At 34.1% G+C, this 12,983-nt stretch overlaps 3 protein-coding genes across 4 annotated transcripts; 1 reads left to right on the forward strand and 2 right to left on the reverse strand.

The window, feature by feature from the left end:
* Positions 1 to 1,511: 1,511 nt before the first annotated feature.
* Positions 1,512 to 6,452, forward strand: LOC145636405 (tryptophan synthase beta chain 1-like). The gene is made up of 5 exons (XM_081687962.1): positions 1,512 to 1,858; positions 2,131 to 2,487; positions 3,973 to 4,406; positions 4,795 to 4,889; positions 5,310 to 6,452. Exons 1-5 carry the CDS (start codon positions 1,601 to 1,603, stop codon positions 5,618 to 5,620), a joined length of 1,455 nt encoding a protein of 484 aa, XP_081544088.1. The 5' UTR covers positions 1,512 to 1,600; the 3' UTR covers positions 5,621 to 6,452.
* On the reverse strand, positions 4,551 to 8,756 carry LOC145636407 (uncharacterized). 2 transcript variants are annotated; one of them, XM_081687965.1, is made up of 5 exons: positions 8,576 to 8,756; positions 8,129 to 8,199; positions 5,741 to 5,819; positions 5,281 to 5,570; positions 4,551 to 4,882 (listed from the first exon to the last, which is right to left on the reverse strand). In XM_081687965.1, exons 1-3 carry the CDS (start codon positions 8,754 to 8,756, stop codon positions 5,754 to 5,756), a joined length of 318 nt encoding a protein of 105 aa, XP_081544091.1. In that variant the 3' UTR covers positions 4,551 to 4,882; positions 5,281 to 5,570; positions 5,741 to 5,753. The 2 variants fall into 2 exon arrangements, with proteins under 2 accessions (XP_081544091.1, XP_081544092.1); XM_081687966.1 differs by having other exon boundaries at positions 5,281 to 5,616.
* Positions 8,757 to 8,819: 63 nt separating this feature from the next.
* LOC145636406 (transcription termination factor MTERF8, chloroplastic-like) lies at positions 8,820 to 10,754 on the reverse strand. The gene is made up of 2 exons (XM_081687964.1): positions 8,984 to 10,754; positions 8,820 to 8,877 (listed from the first exon to the last, which is right to left on the reverse strand). Exon 1 carries the CDS (start codon positions 10,649 to 10,651, stop codon positions 9,509 to 9,511), a length of 1,143 nt encoding a protein of 380 aa, XP_081544090.1. The 5' UTR covers positions 10,652 to 10,754; the 3' UTR covers positions 8,820 to 8,877; positions 8,984 to 9,508.
* Positions 10,755 to 12,983: the final 2,229 nt, after the last annotated feature.

Below are 12,983 nucleotides of genomic sequence, written 5' to 3' on the forward strand. Positions count from 1 at the left end.
AAATTCACCCAAAACTTTTAGTTTTACGATGGCCTGATGACAGAAACACTAATCTATATTAATATCACAAGGATACCTTGTGAAAATAAAAATCAACGAAAATATGATATAGATGATTAAAGTTAGTAACATAATTGCAAATTAAACTATCTAGGTTTACTTTCCCTCACTTTTCCAAAAATCCTAAAATGTATCAATTGAATTAAAAGGCCGGAATAAAGAAAATACTCTCGAGTCAAGCTCATATCCTAAAATGACCTCGCTAGCCTTAATTTAAATAAGGGACTCTGAGTCAAGCTCAAACAACAAAAAAACTAAAAAGAGCCAAGCTTGAACTATCAATTTAAATCTTGGTTAAGCTCGACTTGAATTGAGCTCAATCTCAGAAACTTCTTATCAAGCCCGCCGGCCTTAATAATTAGCTTATTTTCACATTATACAAATACATTTTTTTTTAAAAGCAAATAATGCTGATAAACGAGCATGGGTCACACTCGTCACAACTGTCCACTTTATACAACCTAGGAGGTTCCCCTTAGCCTTATAAAGTGGACACAACTTTCTTATATCTTAAATGTGGGATACACATCCCAATACAAACTCACTTATAAACTCAACAAATGTGGGACAACACACCACTCACATGTGGGTTTTCTCATGGAATCAACATATATTCTATCATATGCAAATCATAACAACTCATAACTTAACATGATTATCATAGCTTCACATATTCCTATCTTAACAACTTTGCATTTGAACTTTTTCATACAAAATTATAAACTTATTGGTTGGAACTTGAAATTGGACAAGTAAAATAGGACTAGTAGGAGTGATAATTTGGACTTACTACTGAATATATATATAATATATATTGTTTTCGGAAAAAAAAAATAATTGTTTTTCTCAATCGCACAACAAATTCTTACAAACCAATAAAATTCAATTGTAAAAATTAAGTCCTAAGTTAATAAATTAAAGCTTATATTTTGTTGCAATCAAGTAAGCATTATTAATTTCAACTATACAATACTGATCGTAACTGTCTGAGATATCCTTTTATCCATAAACCATTCCACAAGCTATCAAGTGGCACAACAAATTAAATTAAAACTCCAACTTAAATTTAAGCTTAACTCGACTCATTATCACCCATACAAGTAAAACATCTATTGGTTTAGAATAATTTTACGTGTGAAAAATTAAACGTATAGGATGATGAGTTTCAAACTTGATCATGACTTTTCCATATAGTGCAAAAAATAGGTCGAATCAATATTGAGTAACCTCATTTAGACCCCACGTGTCCACACCACATCCTATCATATAAGAGACTCTTAATCTAGCCAATAAATCTTACTATCCTAGGAATGAATTATGTTGCATTGAACATTTTACATGTGCCTGCAGATGTACTGGCTATTGTTGCAAGCAACTTGCCAAAGGTATCTTTCTAGTACTATAAATAACGTATGCCCACATTCCAAATGTATGTAACCAAAAACCTCTCATTCAACAATATAGTTGATCAACTTAGTTTGAAGAGAAAGAGAGAGAAAAAATAAAAAAATAAAAAAAGTATCTCTTTTTTTTTCCTAAAATGAGCAAAGTTTGTAGCCTTCAGTCTTCTATTCTTGTATCCAAAAATAAAATGTGTAACAATAAAAAAAAGGGAAGAAAAATGGTTAAATATGCTACTCCTTTTAACTCACTTAATTGTTCATTATCAATGAACTACACTAGTAGTACTGGAAAATTTGGGAAATTTGGTGGGAAATATGTGCCTGAACTTTTAGTAACATGCTTGAACGACCTTGAAGATGAATTCTACAAGGCCCTTAATGATGTCGAGTTTCAGGTTAGTTTTTCGTTTAATTGAATAAAAGGTGGTATGTACGTAATAATTACAACCATCGTTGGTATATACAAGTATATTTTAAACCGCCTTTATAACATCAACTGTTCAATACAAAATGACTGAATGATGATATTTTAGTTTTTCATTCCAATCCAAATTTAAAAATACTACGAATACGTTGTTAGCTTGTTACCAATATTTGTGCATTTAGATGTAACCTTTTTCTTTAATTTTTCGAGTGTTTGGCAATAATATTATTTCTTTCATTTCAGGAGGAGCTAAGGAGGGCTCTAAGGGACTATGTAGGACGCGAAACACCCTTGTACCACGCACAAAGGTTATCGGAACACTACAAGGACAAAGACGGGCGTGGACCGGAAATATACCTAAAAAGGGAGGATCTAAACCACGGAGGTGCTCACAAGATCAACAACGCCCTTGCGCAAGCCATGCTGGCTAAACGTATGGGACGTATGAGCATTGTCACGGCTACAGGTGCCGGGCAGCATGGTGTGGCCACTGCTGCCGTGTGCGCCAAGCTCGGTCTCTCTTGTACCATTATCATGGGTAGATTGGATATTGAGAGGCAACCATCTAATGTACGCCTTATGAAGCTTCTTGGGGCACAGGTAAATATTTCTCAATAACTTTGTTAAGTTTAATTTAGAATGCTCTATAGTTTTAGTCTTTAGTACTATGTATATTACTTACACGCACTATCTCATAGGATTGGAGATATTCATTCTTGATAAACTTTAACTTTTGATTATGTTCACATATTTCAAATTGATTTTTTTTTTTTTTTTTAATGAAATTAAAGAAGTTATTGATTGAAATTGTATATCAACAAATTATGATTATAACTCATTAACCATAAAAGAAGAAAACATTGTTTTGTACATGAAAATTTTGCAGTAATCATTCATAACACGACTGTCATTATGCTTAATTTCAAGTCGATTTGCTATACTTCATCCGTTTTTTTATTATTGCACCACTTGCCTTTTTAGGAAGTTTCACAAATATTGCACCATTTCCTCTTTAGGAAAAAAATTATTTGTGTTCACACTACAAATACCCAACATACCCTTGTTTTTTCACACTTACTTTTTAATTTATCAATATGTCACATGGACAATTTTGTATTTTAACCTTTCTCTCTCTTACTTTTTTCCACTACCAAAATATTTGTATCCAATCTATGGTGCAATAATAAAAAAAACGGAGGAAGTATATTGTTTTGTTAGTCAAACTTATTACAAACTAAACATATTTATTTTGTTCTTGTAAGAGAAAAAAAATAAAAAAAAAATAAAAATAAATTTCTTCTTTTTCTTAGAAATTAATTGTTTGAATGTTCGATTTTTTTTTTTTTTTTTTTTTTTAAGTTCCAGAAAAGTAAATTTTAATCATAGAAGCATCAATTTTATACAGGATAATTTTGTACCTTATTTTCTTTCACGAGCACAAAGGGAACAAGTAAAAGAACATTACAATCTGTGATAAATTAGAAGTTGACACTAACAGTTGTGGGGTAGCAAAACAATAACTTTTATGATGTCAACAAGATTAGTGTACGTGATGTCATGCACTCATGACTCATATTTGTATTTGTAATTGACTAATTATATTAACGATCTTGCTAACGAGCGTCCCGGGGCGTTAGATAAGGATAAATTATATTGGTTGAAATGGTATTAAGTTAGGAATTTATGACAGAATCACGCGTCGTTCGGTGTAATTAATGTTAATTTTACTCTAATATTTGCACTTTAATTCTCTTATCTAACGCCCCGGGGACGCTCATTAGCTTTTGCCATTATATTATTACAACCTAATTAATTGAGATAGCAAGTGACTAGTATCGCATCATAGATATTATTCGGTATGGAGTACTTTGTATTACAATAATAACATCAAATTTTTTACAATGTAAATCAATTATTGTTAGAGATATGAGATACCGGAAATATATACTACGTATTATTTTTACCGTCACATCATCAACCACATGATTCGAAGACATATTTTTAGTTGTCATCCGGCCCTATAGCATCTTTTTACCATGTCCTTGAGTTGATATGCTTATACTAATGAAAACATGTTGAATGAAGGTGAAATCGGTAGATGGGAACTACAAAAACGCAAGTTCAGAAGCAGTCCGAGAATGGGTGGCAAACTTAGAGACCAGTTATCACTTGCCAGGGTCGGTCATCGGGCCACACCCATGCCCAACGATGGTTCGAGAGTTTCAATCAGTCATAGGGAAGGAAGTGAGGAAACAAGCAATGGAGAAATGGGGTGGGAAACCGGACGTTCTGGTGGCGTGTGTAGGAGGTGGATCGAATGCAATGGGTTTGTTCCATGAATTCATAGAAGACGAAGGGGTGAGATTGGTTGGAGTAGAGGCTGCCGGATATGGATTAGAAAGTGGATGGCATTCAGCTACCTTATCTAAAGGAGAAGTAGGTGTTTATCATGGAGCTATGAGTTACTTGTTACAAGATGATGATGGTCAAATTGTAGGTCCGTATTCAATTGGTGTTGGGTGAGTATACATGCACTACTACATTTGAATCGATACTGTCGTTTATGGTTATGCATAAGTTTTTGGACAGACATTTCTCTCGGAAAAAGAGTGATAAACAATGACTGATCCTCAAGATGTATTGTACCCGAATGACAGATAATATGGAAAGAAAACAAGCTTGCTATCAAAACATTATAGTGGCAACATTAAGGAGGTTCAAATGTCAGCATCATTACAAGTTAAATAGACTAGACAACACTAATAGGGTGACTATTCCATAAACCTTGACAAACCTACAAATAATCTCATGATCTACTAAATAATCATTACATGCACATAGACTGGACAGACTAAATGAAGTACAAAGCTTTAATATAACTGAATTATGATTTCCTTGAACTTGCAGATTAGAGTGTCCAGGGGTTGGACCAGAGCTCAGCTACCTCAAGGACAGCGGACGAGCAGAGTTCCATGCAGTTAGAGATGAAGAGGCCCTACATGGTAAGCAACACATCAAAGCATAATGGGAAGGGAGGGACAATATTCTTGTTAATAGCTAGAGAGAGGACATGGCCCTCCTAGTTCCTCTCTTGCTTTGGACATCTGTATACTTTTCTTTCGTTTAACGAGTTCTGTAGCTTTCAGAACCCCAACTGTCTTTACTTTAGCTCATTCATCGTGATAAGGATATATATACATTTAGTGGACATGGAGTATTCCCTTTAATAAAATCTTCTCTCTTAAAATATTTTTCAAATTTAATAGACAGGCTTTGGATAAGACAGAGGGAATACTGCATGTACACTAAAAAGTATTATGGTCCCAATTGGCCTTTTCTAAGGAAATGGAAAGTTAATACAAATATACAATTTAAGAGGGTAGATCCTCTAACCTGAATTAAATAAGCTGTTTGTCTTGCAGCATACAAGAGGTTGTGCAGGTTTGAAGGAATTTTCCCGGCCCTGGAAGCCTCGCATGCAATTGCTGCCCTGGAGAAATTGTGCCCTACTCTGCCTCATGGCACCAAGGTTGTGGTCAACTGCAGTGGTCGTGGTGACAAGGATGCCGCCACTGTTCAGCAGCTTGACCAACTTCTCTTATTTAATGCTATGGTGGGAAAAAATGATACATCAAACAGCTCTAAACAGCCCTCACTATGCACTGACTGCAGCGATAATCCATCTGAAGAACGTATAAGTTTTGGCACAGAGATTACAAAGGTCTTGCACTAGAAGAAACGGCTACGCATATAGCCGGCATATATTAGAAAGAAAATTTTAGGCTGGTAACACTAACAGTCTAACACTAGCAGGTTAGCTAAATAATATCGTAGAAGAGGGTGTGGAGATTACCTGGAAGATAAGACTAGTTCAGTAGTTCTACCTCCTCTGTATATTTGTAATCAAGTCCACAACGACGGTCTTCTCTTTGCTGAAGCCATCATATACACAAAAATAAATAACAAATATTTAAATAGGCATAGTGGTGGTGAAAGAAAGTATAGACTAGAAGAGAAAGGTATTCTCGTAACTTAGTGTGGCTAGCTACTGTAATTCCAAAATATGCAATAAAATATATGCTGAAGAGGTGAGAATAACTCTAATTTTTCAGGCTAGCAAGTACAGTAATACATATTGAAGCCTTTTGCAGATAAATGACATGACACCGGGGATAGCTGTAACCAGCTGCTTCCCTTTCAAGACGGCAAATTCATATTTTGGGCAGTAGCCTTCTCTTCACATCAAAAAACTGATTAACGAGTTCAAAGGCCAACTCTTCATGGAATATTTATTTCATCTCAAATAACACCAAACTAATTGCAAGTTTACTTTATAATGGACCAACAAGCTTAATTAGTACTTGTATAATAACATTTGGCACTTAGAATCCAAAATTCAGAATCCATAGTTCCTTCAGCAGTTCAGCCTAGTATTCATCCACACAAGGCATATGCATGTGAAGAGAAGGCCCTATGTATGAGGCACTCAACCACGAATCTTCAGGGTTTGTTTCATTGCAAGACTGAAAATTTTCACAACATTTGGCAAATAGAATCCAAACATCAGCAGTTGAGAATCCAAAGTTCCTCCCACAAAATCAATAACATCTACATACCAATTACACATGTCTTGCAAGGAAAGCAGAGTCTCACGAACATTATAGATCATGCGGCAATGTTTAAGGCACTTGAGCACGAATATTTGGAATTTGTTTTATCGCAGGGAAGAAGTACTCACAGCCCATGTTGAGCAAAATATTTTAATACCATCAGCAAAAAAATAAAACACGGTGATCCCAATACCTTTGTGGCATTCAATAAATTTTTTTTTTAAAACCAACTTATAATAAAAAAAAAAAAAGCATTTACTAGTACTAAGGCTTCGTTCTTTTCACCTTAGAAGTATAAATTTACAAGAAACATAAGTCAAATTTGGGGCAATAAATTCAGATAAAAGCTATCACATTCAGTTTACAATTGAAATAATGTGTATCATTTCAGATAAGTTTCAGTAAAAGTCAATTACTAAGTTAAGGTGTGTTCAAGTAAAAAGAATGCAGCCTAAATCACTATTTTAGAACACGCAAAAAAGACAAAGCAGAACCTCATATGCCTAAAAAGCACCAAGTGTAAGGAAAGATAAAGTGCTTAGCAGGAAAATTTTGTTCTCAGTCAATTAGATTCTTAAACAACTTCTTTATGAAGGATATTGATGTGTTGCTTTGGAGTGAATCACTCACGACCCAATACTATAACTGATAAATAGATTAGCGAAGAAATAAAGGTTGCCTTATAAGAATCTTCCTGTCACCAATCACTTGTTTAAATTTAATCAGAGTTAAGTGTAAAGTGACTATAAATTCTGGTTTAATTAGATTTTGTTCAGGCCACAGAAGACAAAAATGTTACCAGTTGCCCCACTTATAAATGTAGAAACAAAAATAGGAAAAACTGACAGTAAAATGATTAGATTAGAGGAAATCAGATTATTAACACAGTACATTTCAGCCTAAAGACACATCCTGAGACTCATGATTATAGCCTGATGGCCCTATTACACAACAAAATACATGTACCTGTTTGGTAAGTAGGTGGTAATGGAAATAAATTTCAAAATTTGTAAATACATTTGAAATGAAACTTCTATGCCAATACCCATGAAAAAGTTAGATCACCCCAAAGTATCTCTTCATTCATAATTCATTACCATACATCACCAGTTAAGGGAGAGGTATTGGGTGGTAATAGATAATTATGAATAAATAAACACATGTTTGGGGATGAGGAAACATACTTACATTATCATGGTCATTTGCATGATAGATTCATTGCAAAATTACATATTAATTCATAATCCATAATCGCCCTTTATAACTTCCTACTAATGGGCTGTTTTTGGTATTCAAACACTGCCTAGATCCCAATAACCAGCTACGAGAGAAGTTCCAGAATTTACAAAACTATGAACTGCAGCCTATGCAAGTATTTAGTACTCCCTCCGGCTCAATTTACTTGCCCCATTTGACCTAAAAAACAGTCAAATGAGGCAAGCAAAATGAGATGAAGGGAGTATAAATTATACTTCGTATTAGCTACTAATAACAAATTAGTAAGTCAACAATATTGATCAAGGATGATTACTGTTTTAAAAGCAAAGAAAGTACGCAACCGTAAACATAACTATCATCTCAACTTCTCAAGTCATAAGCAAATTATACAAGCAACTATCAAGCTCTGTTACCTTAAGGACAGCGACTGTGTAGAATCTCCACATTGTCAGAAACATAATTCCAGCAGTAAGCAGCACACAAACTGTCAATTTAACAAAACAAAATATTAAATATCAGGCTAAGTACATAATAAAGGAACTAAGAAAGAGAAAACACTGATCCAAGAAACAAATTCTCTTATGGCATTCACAGCACAAGTTGGTACTAAATTACCTATGGACAGCTTCACTTAAATAAGCAATGGCTGGCTTACAACCGTATTATAGTTGTCTGGTAACAATTATAACAATTATCAAAGAGTGCCGACTATCTCAGGGAATACCAATGAGCAACAAAGTACTCAAAAAACAGCAAATTTTGCTTTCTCTCAACAGTTTTAATTCATCAAATTGAGGAATCAAGTTATGCACACAGCATCTTCATAGTCAGTAGACAAGATGTGAAAGAATGCCTCTTACCTCTTAACTTTGAATTTCTCAGACCCTTTCCAACAGTATCTCCATGAAATGCATCAAAGAAACAATATAGTTCCAGTAAATAAACTGGAATTTCATGATTGACAAATGTTATCAAATTCCGTCGAGAGAGAGAGAGAGATAGATTATTGAATGATAATGTAAATACCAAAAATAGCACCATATCATGTTAAAGCATGGTGGAAATGAGTTTGGGGTTTACAGTTCATTATTCCTCAATCTGCTCTTCAAAGAATCAAACACAAAGTATGTTGTATTACTTGTATTATATCTCACAACATTCCCTGTAACAAGTTTCATCAAAGATAATAAAATTTTCAGCTTGCCCTACAGAGATACAAGATAGACTACGTTAATATCAAAAAAACGGCAGAGAAGAATCTAGGGTACCTGACCCCTGGTTTTCTTCAGGAGAATCCTAACTAATGATCGGTTAGGTTCTCAATCCTCAACCAATATGACAATGCTTTTGTATAACCTTAGAGAGAAGTTGAATCAAGTAATTTCTCAAATAGTCACTCTGATACACAGTTACATAAGGGTAAAAATTTACTGATCACAAAAGTGTTCAATAATGTTCCTCTAAACACCACCAGCTGACAAATTGCAACACTACCACCAACCAGAATGGATGTTCCTCCACCTTATACAGTCATTTACCATTTGCTAAAAGTGTCTTCAATTCTTCATGATAGCTAGAGCCCAGAGCTACCACACCTTTCTGGCATGAATACTGTTTTGATGAAGCTTCTTATATTAGCCACCCTAGCTTGAAAATCAAACAGAAATTTTTATTTTTCTGTTCCACTCGTAGCTAGAAAGAATAGAGCAACATTTCTTCTTTGTATCTTCATCCCCTAAGCAAATGATGACAGCTCTTAAAGCAGGTCACTTGATCAGTCAAAATTCCCTCATCTAAGCAGTAGAAGTCCCTTTTACCCTACAAATATAAGCTCTACAGAGCTCAGGTAACTTATCTTTGTAGGGTAGCACAAACTTGTTTAAGAAAAAAGACTCGCAGCTGCATACAGCCGTCAACATTTCCACTTTAACAGTGACAAGTTTCCTCTCTTCCAAGACCTTTAATATAGTATAGCGCGGCAAAACCCTATCAGTCATACTATATGACATCACATACGAACGATTTGCTAAGTACCCTGGTTGGCATCCCAACTCATTGATGAAAAAATTCAACCGCTCACGAATTGTTTTCTCCGACAACACCAAACACCGCGGTGTCTTCCTCATCATAACCTTAATATCAGAATCAGTCCATCCAAAGCTCCTGAAAATCCCATACTTAGTTTCCAGGGTTTTCTCACTCAACGAAGCTAGCAATACAACAGCATCAGAAAACTGAATCAGCTTGGGAGGAATCCCAAACTCCTCATGGACCCTCTTTACAATCTCTTCAACCCTTTTAGGATCATGCCCAAATATCTCAGTATATTGAACTAAAAGAAACAGAATTCTTTCATTACTGAAACCATACTTTCTAAACAGCTCTATATTAGGCTGTAATCCTGCAGAAATATCAACACTCATCAACCAGTATGATCTCTTCAAAAGTTTGAAGAATTTTTTGTCATCACCCACAATTGATTTCACATAACTTATCATGGGTATAATCCGATTGGTAAAATCCCTTCTTAAAATTGTAGAATTTGAAGAAACAATATCAGCTAAATCAGAACCAGAAATACCCAATTCTTCTAAAGCTTTAAATTTAGGAATTAGGGTTCTATCAACACTACATTTCAGCAAAATTGGCAAAGAAAGTATAAGTCTTTTCATCTGGGTATTGCTAAATCCTCGTTGTTTCAAGCAATCAACAACTAAATAAGGGTTTTGAGTGGATTTAATGCGATTTGATTTACTAACCTTACTCCAGGAAATAGCTGCTTCTTCCCTTGAAAAACCCAGAGATTTAACCATGAAATCCACCATAGAAGAGGGAGAATTTTCAGTTGCAGAAGATGTTGAGTATAGAAACAAGCGATTGAGGTGGAGAGAGAGATGGGTCCGGAATTGGACGCCATTAGAGCACAGTTTCAGCATTGCATTTGCGATTCAAGTATTCAACCCATTAGGTTTGGTTGAGGTTTGTGTTTTGGGTGACCAAACCGTATCAAAAATAAAAGTTTGGGTACATAAATTGTTTGGGCAACGCCCTCACTGGACCTAACGAATGTCACACATAACATAATTTATCACCCAAAAATACTCTAAACGAGAATTTGATCTTAGACGTCCCTCTCATAGATGTGAAGTATCACCCCTAGGGTCACCCCTCATACAAGACACAACCAAAACTAAGCTCTTAAAATAAAAGTTTTACTAAAAATTTCATTTTGCTCATACAATTACAACAAACCTTACACAATATATAGTACACAAATTCATACTTGAACCACCAAGACTAGCTACCAAAGGATCATTGATCATGGAAATAAAAATTATTTACCACTGCACAGAATAGAAATGATGAACTAATCGGAACCATCGCGAATTCGCTCGTGCACCCACAACCACAACAAAGTTGAAGAACAACACCAAACTAAGGCAGGACTAGTCAGCAAGTAATCTTCACTCCAACCATCTCAATTTGACCATTATCACCAGTACTTACGCTTGTCTCTGTAGAAGTGATGCTATCTGTTAATTATTAACATATTATAATAAATGAGTGACAACCATATATGTAATTCTAATAAATTATCAACATATTTTTTTTTGTTTTGTTTTTTTTTTTTTTTTGACAAGAATTATCAATATATGTTGACATAAAGTGTGAATGAAAATGTCTAATCGTTGCAAATAATTTGAAAAATGAATGAATAAATAACGTACTGCACCTAGCTAAATAAAGCTTAGTGCAAGCATGCACATACCTTCAGTATTATTATTACTATTGTTGCAGCATTTCCAGACCTTATAAGCCACACAAATTAGCATGATGAACGACGATGGCCACACGATCTTCCCAACATTACTCCATTGTAGAACGACCAAGGTACCATCTTGACCATCTGTATTCTTCGCGGTCTTTGAATAACTTGGTGGTTCATCGCGAATAGCAAGCACCGAGGGAGAGACGATCAGTAGGATAACAACAAGAGAAATTGCATAGGACGGCTTTGACATTTTTGCTTAAGAAAGATAAAAGAAAGGAAGAGTTTATTTGAAATGCTAAGTTGTTAATGAACTTTTTAGCTTGATATGTGTATATATATACATATAGTCTTATTTGAAATGTTGGGAAATTAGTCAAATTACCGCCAATTCTACGTGCGTATTAAGTGCCTACATATAAATGAAACAAAATAATAATAAAAAAAAAAAAAAAAAAATTAATTAAAGTTTCTTGGACCTTGGAAGAATAATTGCCAAGGTCCATATGTATGCTGATTATAATGTAGACAACGTTATAAAATAGAAGCTTCATATGGAGAGGCATAACTAACTTCCAAATTTCTTCATTTGAAAAAAAATAATAAGTAAATCAAATGTTCTTTTGTTGCTCATTTTGTAACAAACAAATAAATATACTTCTTCCGTTTTTTTTTTATAGTTGCAACAGTTTTACTTTTACACTATTTACTTGTTTCACTTTGACTAGTTTTAACGATTTATGCGTAAGTAAAACTAAAATCATGTGGAATCTTGTTGGATTCGTGTCTATTTATACAATATTAATATTAAGTGTTTATAATTTTTACATACTGGTAAAAATATAAAAGATTAAAAATATGTATTGGCAAGCGTGAAAAGAAAAGTGTTAAAACTAATAAAAAAAATGGAGCAAGTATAAATTAACTTTTACAATCTTAAAGCTGCCACAAACTAATAAAATGAACTTGTAAATATGTCATGCATTACTACTGTAGTTGATATGATAAAGAAACAAGCCAATAATATTACACCATTGTTTCTCTCTCTTTCGACTGTTGTGGACCAACCTGTGACAACTCCGTAGCATAAGAAATTTTGTTCAATTTATAATTTTGACGAAATCAATTAATTAAAATTAAAAAAAAATTAAAGACAGAAAAAAGGGTCACAAACTCACAACTCACAACATTTAGAGGTTCAGGTCCATTTTTTATTTTATTTTGTTTTTTTGTTTTTTATAATAAACTATAAAGCGACAGATAAAGGAAGAATCTTACTAGTTGGTATCATCTTGAGTTCTTGACCCAATAACCGCACACATAATATTATGCAGCTAGGGTATTATGCTAGATTGCTAGGTTACTTTCATCAAATGTTGTTATTGTTCGCGTAGTTTCTTTGAAAAATACCATGGTGTGCTTATATCTTAGCTTTGTAATCCCAAATCCTACCTCTTGTTTAATGGCTATAATAGATGAGAATAACACCTAAACGTAAA

The sequence above is a fragment of the Chenopodium album genome, chromosome 6 (assembly GCF_948465745.1).
Source record: "Chenopodium album chromosome 6, dcCheAlbu1.1, whole genome shotgun sequence".
Taxonomy (NCBI): Eukaryota; Viridiplantae; Streptophyta; class Magnoliopsida; order Caryophyllales; family Amaranthaceae; genus Chenopodium; species Chenopodium album.

Coding starts and splice junctions, on each gene's coding strand:
- LOC145636407 (XM_081687965.1), bottom strand. CDS start 8,756: ATGGTGCTATTTTTGGTATTTACATTATCATTCAATAATCTATCTCTC. Junction 8,200..8,575: donor GAGAAATTCAAAGTTAAGAG/GTAAGAGGCATT, acceptor TTAAATTGACAG/TTTGTGTGCTGCTTACTGCT. Junction 5,820..8,128: donor ACACAGTCGCTGTCCTTAAG/GTAACAGAGCTT, acceptor TGATGGCTTCAG/CAAAGAGAAGACCGTCGTTG.
- LOC145636406 (XM_081687964.1), bottom strand. CDS start 10,651: ATGCTGAAACTGTGCTCTAATGGCGTCCAATTCCGGACCCATCTCTCT.
- LOC145636405 (XM_081687962.1), top strand. CDS start 1,601: ATGAGCAAAGTTTGTAGCCTTCAGTCTTCTATTCTTGTATCCAAAAAT. Junction 2,488..3,972: donor TGAAGCTTCTTGGGGCACAG/GTAAATATTTCT, acceptor TGTTGAATGAAG/GTGAAATCGGTAGATGGGAA. Junction 4,407..4,794: donor CCGTATTCAATTGGTGTTGG/GTGAGTATACAT, acceptor TTGAACTTGCAG/ATTAGAGTGTCCAGGGGTTG.